This window comes from Pteronotus mesoamericanus, unplaced genomic scaffold (genome assembly GCF_021234165.1).
Source record: "Pteronotus mesoamericanus isolate MK-2021 breed Mesoamerican mustached bat unplaced genomic scaffold, CSHL_Meso_final scaffold_1066, whole genome shotgun sequence".
Lineage (NCBI taxonomy): Eukaryota > Metazoa > Chordata > Mammalia > Chiroptera > Mormoopidae > Pteronotus > Pteronotus mesoamericanus.
The window spans coordinates 1,356,527-1,375,441 of NW_026555299.1; the positions used below are offsets into that span (position 1 = coordinate 1,356,527).

General features: G+C 35.6%; 1 protein-coding gene across 2 annotated transcripts in view; it reads left to right on the forward strand.

Moving 5' to 3' along the window:
* The window catches only part of CKAP5 (cytoskeleton associated protein 5), an 83,688-nt gene that overhangs the window by 45,979 nt on the left and 18,794 nt on the right, over positions 1-18,915 (forward strand). For both annotated transcript variants that reach the window (XM_054587058.1, XM_054587059.1), the window contains exons 14-28: positions 143-256; positions 531-641; positions 1,574-1,666; positions 3,951-4,136; positions 4,598-4,692; positions 6,839-6,896; positions 6,985-7,110; positions 8,295-8,434; positions 8,568-8,742; positions 9,605-9,718; positions 10,904-11,032; positions 14,214-14,408; positions 14,780-14,915; positions 16,060-16,148; positions 17,965-18,090. In XM_054587058.1, the coding sequence (XP_054443033.1) occupies positions 143-256; positions 531-641; positions 1,574-1,666; positions 3,951-4,136; positions 4,598-4,692; positions 6,839-6,896; positions 6,985-7,110; positions 8,295-8,434; positions 8,568-8,742; positions 9,605-9,718; positions 10,904-11,032; positions 14,214-14,408; positions 14,780-14,915; positions 16,060-16,148; positions 17,965-18,090 (1,887 nt within the window). The remainder of the gene's footprint in view (positions 1-142; positions 257-530; positions 642-1,573; positions 1,667-3,950; positions 4,137-4,597; positions 4,693-6,838; positions 6,897-6,984; positions 7,111-8,294; positions 8,435-8,567; positions 8,743-9,604; positions 9,719-10,903; positions 11,033-14,213; positions 14,409-14,779; positions 14,916-16,059; positions 16,149-17,964; positions 18,091-18,915) is intronic.

Genomic DNA, 18,915 nt, shown 5'->3' on the forward strand with positions numbered 1-18,915 from the left:
GATCACCACAATAAGTAACCATACATAGTTACAATGATCCCCCATTTCAGTAAAATTTTCAAGAAGTCTTTGACCCACAGAAGTTTAAGAAACATTCTTCTAAATCCTTGAGTGGTTTAATTTTTTTTTAAATTGCTTGTAGACTGGCGGACCACCTAAGAAGGGGAAACCAAGCGCACCAGGAGGCACAGGGAGCACTGGAACCAAGAATAAGAAAGGATTGGAGATCAAAGAAATAGTGGAGCCTGAGCTCTCGGTCAGTATTATATAGTATGTCTCAGACCCATAAAACCCTGGGGAGTCAATATCTATGAGAAGATTTAAGTCCTTTCTTTCCTGAATTCTACAAGATGTAGTTATTTCATACTTTTCAACTTCTTGAAACTGCCTTAGACAAACTTCCCTTTTATGGTACAAAAATAGAAGCTTCAGATATTGTAGCATGCTTATAGGAATGTTCTTGTATTTTTACATTCTTGCTCTCTGTTTCCTCAAGTGGTTTTTAACTTTAATGTGTCTGTATCTTACAGATTGAAGTATGCGAAGAAAAAGCGTCAGCTGTCCTTCCTGCTACATGTATACAACTTCTAGACAGCAGTAACTGGAAGGAAAGACTGGCCTGCATGGAGGAGTTCCAAAAGGTAGGGGCATACGGATGAGTTGAGTGTGAAAGAAAATTACATTATATAGAAGTGATGAAACTGAAAATGGAAAGCTTGTCCTATTGCTGTGTTTCATAAGTGAACACATTTCAGAGTGTTACCTAAAAATAAAGTGGGTTTTTTTTTTTTGTTTTTTAGCTATGTAGTGTTTATCTTTCAACATCTGCTTCCTATGTTTTCTCCAATATCATAACTTAGTACTTACCCAAGAAAATTAGGTTTATTCTGAATTACAAGGTTTAGATGAATTTTAATATTATGGTATTTGTTTTTTAATACTAGTAGGCAAGCAGATCTCTCCGCTTAAACCATCCCCTCATCCATTTCTATGTTTCCCTCTTCGTTGCCATGATTCTTGGAGGAGCAGATATTACCACTCGGTGGGAGAAGCTCCTTGCGAAAATCTGGGTGGGAAAGGAGCATGGGGGTGCATTTCGGCCTGCACTCTGGTGCTGATGAGGAGGGTGGAGAAGCTGGAAGAGCTCTGGGACTTGAGGCAGGAAACCTGGCTTCCGGTCCAGCCTCTGCCACATGTTGTGTTTCACCCTGAATTTATGTGTCTTTGAAATTTAATACTTAACCACTTCTAACCTACTCTACTTTTCTGTGTTTTTAGGAAAATCAAATAAGTCAAAATATTAAGCAGTTTCTGCCACACACTAGGCCAATGAAAACTATGTAACCATTACTTTCCTTGGAGCAAATTCTGAATTCCTAAAATGTGGGAAAAAATGTCTCATTGGTATTAATATAATAACCATATATCAAATATCCAACCTAACAAACAATTGTAACATAGATTATATAAGGTCCCTCTGTATCCCTTTTTATTTCCATTCCCATTTTGTTATATGCTGTTCCTTGGAACTACTCATTACCCCTTAACTCTTATTCTCTGGTTTTACTCTAAGGCTGTTGAGCTAATGGACCGAACAGAAATGCCATGCCAGGCATTAGTGAGGATGCTGGCCAAGAAACCTGGTTGGAAAGAAACTAATTTTCAGGTATTTTTTTAACTGGAGATTTCATATCTTCTCAAAGTAATTTCCATAATATCTTTGTATGGAGTAATAGAGAGGTATAGTTTTGGTCATGACTTTTAGCTTTTTATTTTTTAATCACTCAGAAATGTGTCATCTAATTTTAAATGAATAAATGTGTATTGTTTGTCTAATTTATATATATGCATTTTCTCTTCATTATTTAGGCCTAGAAGTCCTCAATCATTACATATTCAAAGGAGGGATAAACAGTGAGATAGCTTTCTTATTTGTTCGGATAAAAAATAAATGCAGTCTTTAAATTGCCAATGAAAAATCACCACAGTCTATTTAATTAACTGACAGTAGAGATGAAATTTAGCAATACTGTTATTTAGTACAAAAAGTTAGGTATAAGGAAAATGACACAAGAAGGAAAAGAGGAAAAGAGTTTCCTTCTCCCAGGTATATACATAGAGGCCTCAGGTAAAAAGCAATTTTTTTTTTAATGTTTCAGGCTGTTTTTAGCATCCTGCTAGTTTCTTTTTCCCTTCTCTTCTGCCATCTCTTATTCTCTCTGTGGGATCTTTAGCCTCCTCTTACTCCCCGTAGCTCCGTTTTACGGTGCCTCATCCATTCTACCCAGCTCTATAAAATCCTTCTATGCTGAAAGGTCCTCGAACTGCCCTCTTCCCCTCAAACCACTTTTAAAACTCCTATTTATGCAGCTGCTCAGATAGGTGAAGGAAGCACACCTGATTTCAGCTGCTACCTTCCTGTGTGTTAGGTCTGTAACAAGGGATAATTTGATACACTTTTTCCTTTATAACAACTTCATTGAGAGTATAAAACTCACCATTGGAAAGTATACAATACAGCAGTTCTTAGGTTATTCACATACTTCTACAACTCCTACCACGATATAATTTTAGAATATTTTCATCACCTCGAAAAGAAACCCCATACCCATCAGCAGTCACTCTGTTCCTTCCCACATCCCTCCCTCACCGCCGCCCCACTCTGGTAGATTCATAGTCCCTGGCAATTATTAATCTACTTTCTGTCTCCATGGATTACTTCTCCTGGACATTGCATATAAATGGAATGACACAAAATGTAGCCTTTTGTTGTGTCTAGTTTTTACTTTGCATAATATTTTTACTGTTCATATTGTAGCATGTATGAACTCTACGTTGTGGTTTGTTGCTAAATAATATTCCATTATATGGATATATGGCATTTTATTTACCCATTTATTAGTTGACATGCATTTTGATTGTTTCCACTTTTTGGCTCTCATGAATAATGATGTCATGAACATTTGTCTAAAGAACAAGTCTTTATGGGAATACATTTTAAATTCTCTCGGGTATATATCTAGATGTTGAATTGCTGGGTCACATGGTAACTCCACATTTAACTTTTTTGAGGAACCGCCAAACTGTTTTCCAGAGTTGTATATATTCATACCAACAATGCAAGAGAGTTCCAGTTTTTCTACATCCTTGCAAACACTTATTATTTAAACATTCAGACAGAACAAAGGGAAATATTTATGGGCAAAAGGGTCTCAAGTCCAATACACCAGCCATCATTACATTAATATCTTTAAATTTTTTTCCAAGTTTCTTTCTTTCTTCCACTTAAAAACCTGCAAGTTCTTTAAGTCTCTCAAATTCTGTTGTGTGTGTCCATGAGGGTTACAGTCTTCGTGTGAGCAACTCTATCAAGAACTCTGAGTTATGTAGTTAGTATGGTCATTTATGATGTATTGAAAGATGTGGATTCAATACTGTGCAAATAATTTTATAAGGAGAATATAGAAATCAAATTTTTCAATTCATAAAATTTCCATGTGGTAGAATTGTTAAGATTTTAAAGCATTGAGTGATTTGTTTATTTTCTCTTACTGGTTACTTAGCTACTTTAATTGATAACAATTAAAGAATAAAAATTATTTTGCTTCTTTGTTTAAAATTCTGATTTTAGTTTGGTCATGTTCTCAGCTGTCCTTGACTGTTACATCTTTAGGCTGCTATAAAAAATAAGTATAACCCTGATTGGTATGGCTCAGTGGGTTAGGTGTTGTCCCACAAACCTAGAGGTTGAGGGTTCGATTCCAGGTCAGGGCACATGCCTGGTTTTTGGGCTAGGTCCCCTCTTGAGGGCACATGAGAGGCACTCTCACATATGATATTTCTCTCCCTCTCTTCCCTCTCCTCCCTCTCTAAAAATAAAAATCTTTTAAAGTACATAAATAAATATCTTTGGCTTACTCATAACTTTATCATAATTTTATCCTTGTTAGGTGATGCAGATGAAGCTTCATATAGTTGCTTTAATTGCCCAGAAAGGAAATTTTTCCAAAACTTCAGCTCAGATTGTCTTGGATGGTCTTGTAGACAAGATTGGAGATGTGAAATGTGGGAACAATGCAAAAGAAGCTATGACAGCAATAGCTGAAGCTTGTATGTTGCCATGGACAGCTGAACAGGTTAGTGACACAGAGCTCTCTTGCCCCAAGTTTTTCTAGTATTTTTTTCCAAATTTTAATTTAAGATTACTAATTAAGTTTACTTCCTGTCTTCTCAAGTAAAGCTCTTTTTGATACTGTGTTTTTATTTTACCATTAATAATATACTATGGCATGATAATTAAATTTTATCTTAGTCAAGAATATTCTATTAAAGATGACAGTAATTTTATCTTAGGATATAACCCAAGGTGATCCTAATGAAAAATTGTTAATAGCCCAAAATGCTTTTAAAACCACTGTCACTTACGTCATTTTCTTGTGTAGGGTAAGTATTTTATTCCTCAAGTCATTCTTACCGTTGTTTTAGCATCATAAAACCGTATTTCATCCACTTCTGTCTTAATGTCATGCTAGATTTCTATGAGAAATATGAGAGAAAACACAGATTTGTGGTTTTGTTTTTCTTTCTCCTACTCCAGGTTATGTCACTCGCCTTCTCCCAGAAGAATCCCAAGAATCAATCAGAAACTCTGAATTGGCTGTCAAATGCAATAAAAGAATTTGGTTTTTCTGGGTAAGTCAGAAAATATTCAATACAAAATAATTGTTTTGCCAATCTCTAACTGGTGATTATATTTGTTTTAGCTATCTGTGCTTATTTCTGAGAAACCAGAGTTTATATAAAGCAAAACTACACTTTTTCCTTAAAAAGTCTATATGGATGTTTTTTGACTTATGATGGGATTACATTCCAGTAAATTCATTGTAAGTTGAAAATATCATGAGTCGAAAATCCATTTAGTACACCTAACCCACTGAACATCATAGCTTAGCTTAGACTACCTTACACATGCTCAGAACACTTACATTAGCATACAGTGGGGCAAAATCATCTGAAGTGTCGAATATCTCATGTAATATAGTATGTGTATCTCCACACCATTGTAAAGTAAAAAAATCCTAAGTTGAACCATCATAAGCTGGGGACTGTCTATATTGACTTGTGCTCCTGCATTTTGATATCCACTAACATTCTCTAAGTTATTTTTCTGTGAGCATTAATAATGGTCCCACACAAAAGCTACTTTGTAAAGATTGCTAATCAAATACATTTGTAAATCACTATATAAAATCATATTTATTTAGAGACCTATAATGCACATTGGTGAATTAAAGGCTCTCAGAAGTCATGCCCTAGAGAAGCTTGTTTAACTTGATGTTTTCCCAAACTTATTTGTATATTGAACACATTTGTTTATCAAAATTTTATAGAGCTTACTTTATGCTGGGCATTTTCTAAATAATTTATTTAACTCAATCATCATAAAAAATTGAGGTATTGTTATCTCTTTTATAAATAAGAAAACTAGGGCTCAGAAGGCTTAAGTAATCTATCCAAGTCACAGCTAGGAAATGGCGAAACCAAGATTTAAACATAGGCATTCTGGTTCCTACCATGACATGAGAGAGTTAGGTGAGACACTCTATGAGAACATTCTGTATACCAAGGGACAGCAAGTGCAAAAGCCCAGTGGTAGAAGCACATGTGATATATTTAAAAATAGGAAAGAGGGATTGTTCTTCAGCATGTAGCTGGGGTGGAATAAGTGAGGGAGTGGAGAGTGGTAGGAGATAGAATTGGAGAAAAATGAGGAAGCCAGGTCATACAGCACTTCTAAGTTTGTTTTGTTTTTATTTTTGTTTCTAATGCAGCAGAAATCTGGTTGGAAGGCCCTGTTTAGAGCAAGTGAGGCACTGGGCTGCAGAAGAGCTATGAACTAAAATTTCAGATAGGAGAATAGGGGTTCAGAAGGTGGTCTGTGAAGCTAGACCACATGGAGTCATGTCTAATCTGCTGCTTTCCAGCGGTGTAGTCTTGGGCTAGAGACCGCACCTCTTTTTTTTTTTTTTTTTTTTTTAGATTTTATTTATTTTTAGAGACGGGGGAGGGAGGGAGGGAGGGAGAAACATCAATGTGTAGTTGCCTTTCACATGCCTGCTGCTGGGGACCTGGCCTGTAACCCAGGCATGTGCCCTGACTAGGAATCAAACCAGAGACCCTTTCATTCGCAGGCCGGCACTCAGTCCACTGAGCCACGCCAGTCAGGGCGAGACTGCTCCTCTTTTGACCTAATTTACCTTTCTGTAAAATGCCCAACTGGCACCTCATAGAGTTGTTGTGAAAGATATGTAAAATGCTGAGAACTGGACCTGGCATGATAAGGGCACTAGGAATGTTGGTCTCTTTTGAAAGTGGGAGTGGAGAGAAGGAATTAGAAACTGATATTGAAGATTGAAGGTTTTGATCAGAAGAGTAACAGGATTATTCTAACTGTAGCCAAAACAGATAGTGAGGATCAAGGGCAGAAGCAGGTGGACTACTTAGTAAGCTATTGGAATAATCCTGTCAAGAAATTACAGTGGCTTGGACATTCTTTGTGGAGGTGGAAGTGTTATGACTCAGAATGTGTTTTATATATAAATGGAAATATCACAAAGGCAGTTGGCTATCTGAATCTGGAGTTCAGGAGAGAAGTTAACACTGGATTTTGGAGTGATTAGTATATAAATAATATTTAAAGCTCACTTCAAATGAGTGCAGAAAGTAATACAGGGGAGATTCTGGGACACATCCAAAGGAAGCCACTTCCAGAACCTGGCTTTATAAAACTCTTTTGAGAGTTTTGTTTGTTTTTAATTCTAAATGTTATTTCTTCCAGATTGAATGTGAAAGCTTTCATTAGCAATGTGAAGACAGCTCTTGCTGCAACAAACCCAGTGAGTACATACCAGCACATATATGAACAGTACAACCACCATCTTTGTGGTTCTGTTATGACTTGGAAAATTCCTTTTGTTCTGCCAGGCTGTGAGGACTTCTGCTATCACCCTGCTTGGTGTGATGTATCTGTATGTTGGTCCCTCTTTACGAATGTTCTTTGAAGATGAAAAGCCTGCCCTCCTATCCCAGATAGATGCAGAATTTGAGAAGGTAAAGATTTCACCAATGATAATCTCTTGGTGGACTTAAGAAAACTCATATTAATTAAGTTTAAACTTTTAACCCTTTGGAATGAACAATATGTATGTATTTGCTTTTATATGTATAAAGTATCCCTGGCAATAGTTCCTAAGAAATTGATTACTTGGACTGTGAAAGAGAAAGAGAACAGGGTAGCTATCATATTGGATGGGAGACTTTCCCCTTTATATCCTTTGTGCCTTTGGAATTTCAAATACTGGGTTGGCAAAAGTCCATTAATGTTTCTTCCATACAGTGGTTCTAGGAGTGCTTAGTTGTCTTTAACTTCATTCAAAACAATTTTATTAGATTGTATTGTGACAGCTGTCATATCACCACGCATTTTATAAAAAACTGATCAAAATTGGTGAATTTTTGTGCAGCCATTTTAATATGGAAGATGGAAGAAAATATGCAACTTTTTTGGTATATTACAGTTTATTATTTCAAGAAAGGTAAAAACACAACTGAAATGCAAAGACAAGACTTATGCAGTGTATGGAGAAGATGTTGTGACTAATTGAACGTGTCCAAACTGGTTTGTGAAGTTTCTTGGTACTATAGACATTTTGGCCAAATAATTATTTGCTGTGGGGCTGTCTTATTCATTGGAAGATGTTTAGCAGCACCCCTGGCCTCTACCCACCACTAGAAGCCAATAGCGGGAGAAAGCCGGCATGCTCAAAATACCCAAATCAATAAAGTTATTGGTGAAAAAGAAAACTGTGTCTTTTTTATGAAAAAACTAATGCACTTTTTGGCCAACCCAGTATTTTGAATGTATGACCTATTCAAAAAGTACATTAAATATAACATTAAAAAATGTTTTAAGTAAAAAATATTGTTCCTCTTTGAATAAACTTTCTAATGGAATTTGCTAAGTTTTGGCAGACATGCTGTATATTGTCTTGGGCATACAAGTCAAAAAACAGCTTCATGATGGAGAAGTCAGACTCTAATAGGTTTTATAAAAATATTCTTTGCCACATAGTCTCAAAATTGGAATGTAAATAGGAATTAAGACATGTACCTTGTAAGTATTAAGTATTATGAAGGAATATGAAACTTTGACATAGGCACCATTCTCCAGCTCGTTTGCTCTCGTGTCCTTCAACAAGTTCCTTAGCTTCACTGATGTATTTGTTTGGGTGTAGATGCAAGGGCAGAGCCCACCTGCCCCAACCAGAGGGATTTCCAAACACAGCATAAGTGGTACCGATGAAGGAGAAGATGGAGATGAACCAGACGATGGGGGCAATGACGTTGTGGATCTTTTGCCAAGGACAGAAATAAGGTAGGTTTGTTGGAAATGGTTTATTTGACTTATTAAACTGAATTTTTAATCTGCCTTCTCTTTCTCAGTCAGGGGTACTTCTTTGACATCAATTTTTAGGAGTCCGGAATTAAGGCGTCTTCTGTTTTTTCAGTGATAAAATCACCTCCGAGTTGATATCTAAGATTGGTGACAAAAATTGGAAGATCAGGAAAGAAGGCCTAGATGAAGTAGCAGGTATTATCAATGAAGCAAAATTTATCCAACCAAACATAGGTGAACTTCCAACTGCCTTAAAGGGTCGACTCAATGATTCAAATAAAATCTTGGTACGTAGTGCTCATGCCTGTTCTTTTTCTTACTCCCTTCCCCTTTCAGGAGGTTCTTTTTTCTTTTTCTTTCTTTCTTTCTTGTTTTAAAAAAGATTTTATTTACTTATTTGTTTTTATGGAGAGGGAAAAGGAGGGAGGAAGGGGGAGAGAAACATCGATGCACGAAAGATAACACCTATCAGTTGCCTCTTGCACGCCCCCAACCAGGGACCTGGCCCACAACCCAGGCCTGTGCTCTGACTAGGATTTGAACAGGGGACCTTTCGGTTTGCGAGATGACGCCAACCCACAGCCATACCAGTCAGGGCCAGGAGGTTCTCTTTCAATGAAACTGTTGCCAGAAGAAAAATGAGTGGTCACTTTATTTGCTTTGAACTAGAACTAGCTTTCTTCCATTTCTTTGGTGTGCTGCAAGATATGCTCATAGATGGCAAGTTTATTAGTCAAATTTTTATAAAGCTCAGATTCGCTTTTTATAGGACTCTAATGTTCAGTATCTTCATATAAAGCTGCTTGTAATATACATAAACATGCTTAATTTCTAAATTTTAAATTTGGATTTTTATGTCAGGATTCTCTTAAACTAGGTTTTACTTTTAAAATTATAAAGCAGTATAATCTGTAGTCTATACTCCAATTTTATGAACTAATAAAAACAAAGACCACGGCTAAAAAATTACCCATAAGCTAGTTAGAGTAACATCATAAAGAGCTGATTTTCCTTGTCTCTTAAAGTATGCCAGAGTTCCTGCATTGCATACTGCAATGCATACTGTATTGACTATATAAAGGAGACTGCAAAGCTTTATACACAGCTTGTGCATGATTTGAACATGAAGTGTTGGCTCTTTCCACTCAGGTGCAGCAGACGTTGACTATCCTCCAGCAACTGGCAGTAGCCATGGGCCCAAACATCAAGCAACATGTGAAGAATTTAGGTATTCCTATCATCACAGTCCTTGGAGACAGCAAGGTAACCTGACTCTTCATTGCAGCCCCTGTTTGGAATAAGCCAGCCACACTCTGGAGCTAAGAATAATTCTCTTTTCTTACATGTAAAGGAACCTGTAACCAATTTATAAACTTTGAAGAGAATATTAAGAGGAAAATAATAAACACTTTTACCTCCCAGGCAGTATTAACATGACCAGATATATCACTAGCTTGTGACCCCTAATTATTTATCTTTTGATGTTCATTTTCTTTATCTGTGTGATTTTATTATTACAGAATTAAATGAGTTTGTACATAAGGTACCTGTACCTGTTTTATATAGTATGCACTCAGAAAATGGTTCGTACTATGATTATGGCATCCTTGTTAAAAGTATCAGTGTGAAGAGTGAATATATGAATTTTTAGATCATGTACTTACTTCCCTGAAGTACTAGAGCAGGATCCTCTAGTACTTGAGTAAGATCATTAGTCTCGTTCAGTGTTGTAAGCTTCTTATTTTTAGCGCTAGATTGAGTGTTTGAATGGCTCTTTATTTTTGTGTAATGTATTTCACCATAAGGAATTGGGCTATTTTAATATTTTTCATGTCATTAAGTCCTCATTCTATGAATACAAGTTAATACAAAAACATAAATGTTAAAGTTGTTAGTAATTTCAGAATAACCATTATGCATTCTCTAATGTGTAGAATTACTACATGGACATAAGAGCTCCCAAAAGTTCAGGAAACAAAACCTAAGGGCTTATTTCCCTTACATACTTTATGCCCAGGTCACTGTTTTGCCTAGTTGACTATAGGATCTGCACAATTTGGAGTTTTATGTTTCTACTGTAATTTAGAGAGCGTTTTTTTTTTTTTAAATCCTCACTTGAGGATATGTTTATTGACTTTAGAGGGAGGAAGGGAGAGAGAGAAACATTGATGTGAGAAACATCAGTCGGCTGCCCCCCCACCCCCCCACCCCCTCTCCGTACGTACCCTGACTGGGAATCAGACCAAACCTGCAACCCTTTTGGTGTTTGCAACAATGCTCCTGGCAGCAGAGCCACCCAGCCAAGGCTAATGTGGAGTTTTAGTACAACCATAGAACTAGATTATGTATGGTTCCAAGTTTGTGTGGACCTTAGAGAAAGCGCCATGTTCACTCTCTACCTCCAAATTATGGTTAATGTTATCATTACTGATTCTCTCCTCCATTTAGAACAATGTTCGAGCTGCTGCCCTAGCAACTGTGAATGCTTGGGCAGAACAGACTGGCATGAAGGAATGGCTGGAGGGGGAAGATCTTTCTGAAGAGCTCAAAAAGGAAAATCCTTTCCTGAGGCAAGAGGTTAGTACTACAAATATCACATGCCTTACTCATGTCTTTTACCTTCATAAAGGCCTGGACCTACCTAATAAATACACATGTATGGACACAGTGTTTTTCATCATAAAACAATAAAATGAAACCAAATTCGTGGGACCTTTGTATTGATGTGCATTTTTTAACAATAAAACTTTTTAAAAGACTGGACTTTTTGCAAAATTTTCTCTTTCCTGGAACTCTTGAATAGTAAAATAAGTTAATCAGAACATAAAAATAGAGTTAACATTCTAAAATCTATAATGTAATCCATCATACCAAATACTAAGAAAAAAATCATACCAGTTGACCAAAAAAAGGAATTTTAGAAAACCCAACACCGATTCATGATAAAAACAAACAAAACTCTTCAAGTTAAAAATAGAAGGGGAGAATTACCTCATCTTGATAGAGAGCATTTACAAAACCTCTCTATATAATACCATACCTAATGATGAGAGCCTGGGTGCTCTTCCCTTGAAGATCAGGGACAAGACAAGGACGTCCACTTTCATTACCGTTATTTAGCCTAGTACTGGAAGTTCTGGTCGCTGCAGTAAAGCAAGAAAACAAATGAAAATCATACAGACTGGATAAAGGATAAACAAAATTATCTATAATTGCAGATAATGGCTGTCTACATAGAAAATCCAAAGTATGCTACACACAAACTCCTAGAAACTAATAATTACATTCAGTAAGATTGCAAGATTCAAAATCAACACACAAAAATCAATCATAATTCTTTACAATACCATGAGCATGTGGAAAGTGAAGTTAAAAACATAATACCATTTACAATCCCTCTAAAGAAAACGAAATCTTTAAATATGCAAAAGTAACAAATACAGAGCATGTATACTGAAAATTATAGAATGCTAATGAAAGAATTCAAGGGTAGCCTTTCAACAATTGATTCCAAAGCAATTGGCATTCATAGACCGAGAGATAAACCTCAACCTAAATCTCTTATCTCACACAAAAATTAACTCAAAATGGTTCATGAACTTAAATGTTGAACTTAAAACTGTAGAACTTTTAAAGATGACAGTAAGAGAAAAACTTCAGGATATAGAAGTTCTTCAGGCAAAGAATTTTTAGACTTGACACCAAAACCACAATCCATCAAAGAAAAATTGATTAATTGGACCTCATCAAAATTAAGAACTTTTATTCTGCAAAAGACTATGTGAAAAAGATGAAAAGACAAGGCTACAGAGTGGGAGAAAATATTTGCAAACCATATCTGATAAAGGACTATAATCTGAATATATAAAGAACTCTAGAAACTGAACAGTAGGAAAAAATCTAATTAGAAAATGGGCAAAAGACATGAACAGACATTCCCTGAGGAGGATACAGGTGGCAAATAAGCAATGAATGATGTTCAACACTATTAACTATCAGGGAAATTAACTAACTATTGCAAGTTAAAACTACAATAAGATATCACTACTAACCTATTAAAATTACTAAAAAAGTTCACACCAAATGCTGGCAAGGATGTAGAGAAACATGAGCACTGCTGATGGAAATGTAAAATGGTACAACCACTCTGGAAAAGTTTGGCGGTTTTCTTACAAAACTAACATGTAGTTACTCTATGACCCAATAATTATGACCTTGTGATCATGTTATCTTGGGCATTTATTCCAAAAAAATAAAAATTTAGGTTTATACAAAAACTTACATACACAAATGTTTATAGAGCTTTATTCATAATGGCCAAAAAGCTCATAACATGCCTGACTGGTGTGGTTCAGTGGATTGAGCACCGGCCTGTGAACTGAAAAGTTACCTGTTCCATTCTTGGTAGCATGCCTGGGTTGCAGGCCAGGTCCCCAACTAGGGGCATGCAAGATGCTGCTCAATGTATCTCTCACATACTATGTGTCTCTCCCTCTTTCTCCTTCCCTTCCCATCTAAAAGTAAAATAAAATCTTTAAAAGAAGAAGAAAAAAAAAGCTTATAATAGCCAGATACCCCTCAGCAGTGAATGGTTAAACTATATTCTGTGTTTGTAAGTGTAATAATATTTAGCAATAAAAGAAACAAATTATTGACATAATTTATTTTTTTTAATATTAATTTTAGACAGAGGGGAGGGGGAAAGAGAGGGAGAGAAACAATGTGATGTTGCCTCTTGTGTGCCCCTTACTGGGGACGTGGCCTGCAACTCAGGCATGTGCCCTGACTGAGAATCTTTGGTTCGCAGGCCAGCACTTAGTCCACTGAGCTGCACCAGCCAGGGCTGACATAATAATTTAGATAAATCTCCAAGGAATTCTGAGTAACAGGAACCAGTCCCAAACAGTTACATAATATATGATTCCATTTATATAAAACATGTTTAAAATGACAAAATTAATGGTTATCATTAATTTTGATATTACTGGGGGTGAGAGGAAGAGGAAGGAAATAGGTGTGGTTGTAAAAAGGGGCAGCACAAGGAATCCTTTCAATGGAGCTGTTAGGTGGATATACTAACATACATGTGACAATTGTGTAGACTATACACACATTCACAAATGAGAACAGCTAAAACTCGGGCAGTCTGAATAAGATCAGTGGCTTGTGTTGATGTCAATATCCTCGTTGTGGTACTATGCTATAGCTTTGTAAAGTGCTCCCTAACAGGAAACTGAGTAAAGGGTGCATGTGATCTCTCTGTATTATTTCTTACAATTGTATGTGAATCTGTAATCATCTCAATAAAACTTTTAATTAAAAATATAGATATGAATTATTTTAGAGGTACAGAGAAAAACTATTGGTGTAAGGCTAAAAACAGAAGCCCTGGTAGAATTTGACAGCTTATGATCAAATAAATGTTTTGTGTCTTCTCTAGCTGAATAGTTCTTAGAATTAAAAAAAAAGATAAGTGAAAGTTCTTCATCTTTAAAATGTATTAAGAACTATGAAAGCTTTATAATTTAATGCCCATGTGTGGTCCAAAGAATTGTGTCCCTGTCTTAAAGATTGTCATCTTTGCTTATATTATTTAAATATAGCACAGTTCTTAAACAGTGAAAATTACTGATTTTATACTGGAAAATTGTAGTGTGAGAACTAGTTCAGTGGTTGGTACTGATGGAATCCTTAAACTTGAGATGGTCACAGTTTTCCACTGGAAGTGTCTATAACCAGTCTTTATTTCTTTTGGCAGCTTCTGGGCTGGCTGGCTGAGAAACTGCCAACTCTTCGTTCCACCCCCACAGACCTTATCCTGTGTGTTCCTCATCTCTACTCCTGCCTAGAGGATCGCAATGGAGATGTGCGGAAGAAGGCCCAGGATGCCTTGCCATTCTTCATGATGCATTTAGGATATGAGAAAATGGCCAAGGCCACAGGGAAACTAAAGGTGCTACTTCTTGCTGCTGCTGTTTTTAAAAACCATCAGAAAAATATTGCACATGAATTTAGATAGGCAAAAGATGATATTCCCTGCTAGGAGTTTCCATTCAAAACCCCAGTGAAAGCAAAATTAAACTATTTAGCAGTGTAGAACTAGAACCTACTAACCCTGCAGGGGTGGAAATGTGGCCTTCTAGAATGGTAGGTAGTTTAGTGTGACTTCATAATGTGTGTTACTTCTCTTTTATTGTGTGCTTGCTTCATTGGTATTTCAAAACTAGGAGCTTAAAGATTTGTTTGACAGCAGATCTTACTAGTAAGAATGATGTGAGTGTATCATTTATGTGGCCTCTCACTTCTGTTACATTGTCTCCCTAGCCAACTTCTAAAGACCAGGTATTGGCCATGCTAGAGAAAGCCAAAGCTAACATGCCTGCCAAGCCTGCTGCACCGGCTAAAGCAGCATCCAAACCAATGGGAGGGTCAGCTCCAGCCAAATTTCAGCCTGCCTCAGGTAACTATTTTGAGAGGGTTAAAGGGGAAGGAACTAGCCCAAAGGAACTCTAATAAAAGAAATCCAGCCTTCAGTTTTTTTATCGTATTTCCTTATGGCTTAGATCTCAAGCCCTCTCTCCATTTCTCCTTACCCTTTGTTTACAAACATTTGTCAAGTTACCTATTTTATACCAGAAACTATGCTGACAGTACAAAGATGACTAATTTGGTTTCCAAGTCTAAAAAGGAGTTTTGGAGTAGCTCATTAAAATACTCTGGAAAGCAAGTGTTGTATTTTTAAGGTTTCCACAACTGTTTTCTGCTATTAGATATTATAACTGGGACCATCTAGCTTAATCCCCTTTATTACCTGATGAGGAAACCCAGAAGTTTAAGTGACTTGTACAAGGCCAAGCAGCCAACCCTGAACCAGTACATAACTCCATTTCCGCACTCCCAGATGAGTTCTCCTTACTCTGCACTTGACCATTTACTGATCCATTCTAACATTTACTAGTCATCTTCAGAAGGGAAAATTCTTGATTTCTTTTTCCTGATGTTAAAATTCCATCACGTGAAGTAAAACTCTAAACTGTAACCGCTTTTCCAGACTTCCTGCTTAAACAAAATAATGTTCTATTTAGTGGGATAGAAATTGTTGATGCTCTAAAGTTAGAAATTTTACATGTGTAAAATTGTTGGTATCACAGTGTGTGTGTGTGTGTGTGTGCGCACGTGTGTGTGTGTGTGTGTATAATTATGTAATTATAACATATATAACATATATATAATTATATATATGTATATAATTATAACATTTATTGGAATCTTGCTATGTAGTAAATACTAAGTATCAAAGATGACAGGCCCTAAAGGAAGTAGCAAACTAGCAAAAAGATTTTCTTTAACTGCTATTTAGAAAGTAGGTTTAAAAGTTGTTTAAATGTTGGTGAAACAGATGTAAATTTATTGAATTAATTTCTTGAGGTTATACTTAAAGAGGAATTCATGGAGAAAAAAGGTTGGGGAAAAAATCTAACTGAAAACACTTTATAAATTGATACATTTAAAATTGCAGACTTTCTCATTATTATATATTTAACCTGTGCAGAATAAAGTGATATTAGAGTTTATATTTAGGGTACCTCATTTTTTTCTCAAAGCGCCTGTTGAAGATTCGGTCTCCAGCACTGTAGAACCCAAGCCTGATCCGAAAAAGGCCAAAGCTCTAGGAGTTTCCTCTAAAGCAAAGGTATGCTCCCTCTGCACACTTAGAGAACTACTTCTGTGTGTTTTAGACACTGAGTCATTCTACTAGGAAAGATCATATTACGTATAGAAGAACATTACTGCTCTTCATATTATCAAATTATAAAGTACTTATGTATACAGATTTCTGTGATTCATTTTTTAATAAGGCCCCAAAACAGAGACATCCTGCTCTCCAGCGGTGCTGTCATGGTTTCTGCCATGCAAATCATTGGGGAAGATTTGCAGTAGTGAAGAGAGAAAAATCCTTTGAAGCTCAGGCAAGAAGAATCACTTAGGCTGACTTTGATTCATGAGAAGGAAGGTACTCAACTTCCTTCGAATTTGGCACAGTTAAATCATTAGAAGGTGTTCTGGTTAGTCTACAAGGAATACTTTCTGTCCCCATACCAATGGGACTTGATTTGATACATCACCAATTAGTTTAGTATCCATGCAAAGTTAAATAAATGTAAAGAAATGTGTTCAAATGCTCAATGTCAGATATCCCTCAGGTATCTTTTAAGTTTTTGAATCACAGCATATTGTTACCAGTTTCTGTATCAAGATTCAGAACTTGTCACTGTAGTCAGAGTATTGATTATTTAATACTTTCAAAAGGAAAATTGTGTAACAAGGCAATAATTAATAAATAGTAAATTAATAATATATAAAAATAGAGAAAACTATTTCATTAACTGCATATAACTGATGAAAAATATTAGACTAGGAACAGTTTTATGACCCAGTATATTTATTATTCTATGCTCATTATAGAATGGACATTCTGTCTATTCTATAATAGTCTATATTCTATAGAATGGCCATTGGTCTAATATTATAATTATTTGTTTTTCTTCCCTACTCATGGGTCCTTTAATTTAGTGAGTTAACTTAAGTGGGTAATTATCTTCTACACTATTCAGTGAAGCTGCTCTTGTCCTCCTCTCTGTTCTCATCCCAGATTTAACAAGTGCTTATTTTAGTATTTTGATCAACAGATCTTTGAAGTATTTTTGACTCAGTTCTTAATGCCATAACTGCCAGTCTTTTGCAGTTATAAAACAGTTTCACATAAGTGATCTCATATTTGTTTTGATTGAATGATTTTAGTGTCAGAAATAGAAAAAATATTTTACCTATTAGAAATAGTTGACTCTTGTTACATTTATAATAATAATGGTTCCAGTAATGAAATTCAAATATTATCTTAACTATATATACTGAGTGTTCATTATTTTCTTTCAATCTGTTATAAAGATTCTATAACTTGGTTTATTTTTTAAAACCACTGTAGTAACTTAAGTATTTAAACTGTTTCTAGCAACTTTCTTGAGAAACAGATTTAAAAGGTCTCCAATTATAATCCTACAGTAGAGATGTATTTTACATGGAGAGAAACAGAAAACCTTTCTCAACTAAGTGAGGTGAAGTGTGTGACTACCATCCAAATGTCATTAATATGGAAAGCTATAAATGGTGTTGAATATTTCAAGAAAGAACCGAACTGTCTGATATACAAAAATATTCTGTGACCCAGACCAATGATAGATAGCAGAGCTTTTCTAACTATATTATTCAATACATTCCAATCCAAGGACTAACCAACAATTATATAAGAATGTTATTAGAAACATTTCTAGGGAACTTGGGCAGAAACATAATGTATGCAAGATCCTATGGTTCACCTGTTTCTTCATGTGGAATATCATACCGAGAGGTGTCTCTGGTGTGTGTTGTGCCCTCTTACTGGGCAGCAACATTGTATTCCCAAGGAGCAGCAGCCTGTCTAACCAATGTTCCCTGAACCGTGGCTGTAGAGTGCACAAGGGAAGAAAGTGCCGAGCAAAACTAGCTTAAAGGAGGATGAAGACAAATCCGGTCCTATTTTTATTGTTGTTCCAAATGGAAAGGAGCAAAGAATGAAAGATGAAAAGGGATTAAAGGTAAGGAAGGAATAAGACTCCTCAGGAGTTTTTTGCTTGTTTTTGTTTTGTTCAGGAATAACTTTGTTATATGAAATTCATATCTAATAAACTAAATCTTTTGTTTTTAAATTATATCTTGTTTCTGTAAGACTGCTTTATAGGGGCATTAATTCCTACAAAAGAAACTAGAATGAAGCTATTGCCTATTGTGCCTCCAAATAGAAAGACATAGAAGTTTTTGTTTTAACTTTTAGAATCAAAGAATGGAAAGTATTCGTTGATTTTTTTTTTTTTATCAATTATACATATGTAGTAGATGTTAATCTTCTTGTACCTAATACCTTACAAGTCTGGTAACTATATATGGCTAATTCAGCCATTCCTCTTGATGTTGTTCTAGTTTTACTAGATAGTTAAAAAAAAACTTTTTGGTATTATGCATTTCTTTTTTCAAATTCAAGCAGTACAAAAAGTGCAGAGTGTAATATGGAAAACATGTCTCCCATTCCAATCTCCCTCCACAGGGAGGATATTATAACCAGTTTTTTTGTATATTTCTCTAGAAATATTAATATTCCATACCTATGTAATCGTAAGTGTTTAAATATATAGCCTTGCTTTTGCACAAATGGGAACATGCCATACTCTTTGTTCTATATGTTTTTTCTTTTAATAATATTTGAAATATCTTAAAGATCATATTTGCATGCATATATGCCTTCATTCTTTTAATTGGTACAGCATACGTATGTACCTTCCTTTATACCCAACTCACAATGTTGAACATTCTAGTCTTTCATTATTATAAGCTCTATTGCTATAAGCATTTCTGATGGTGGTCTT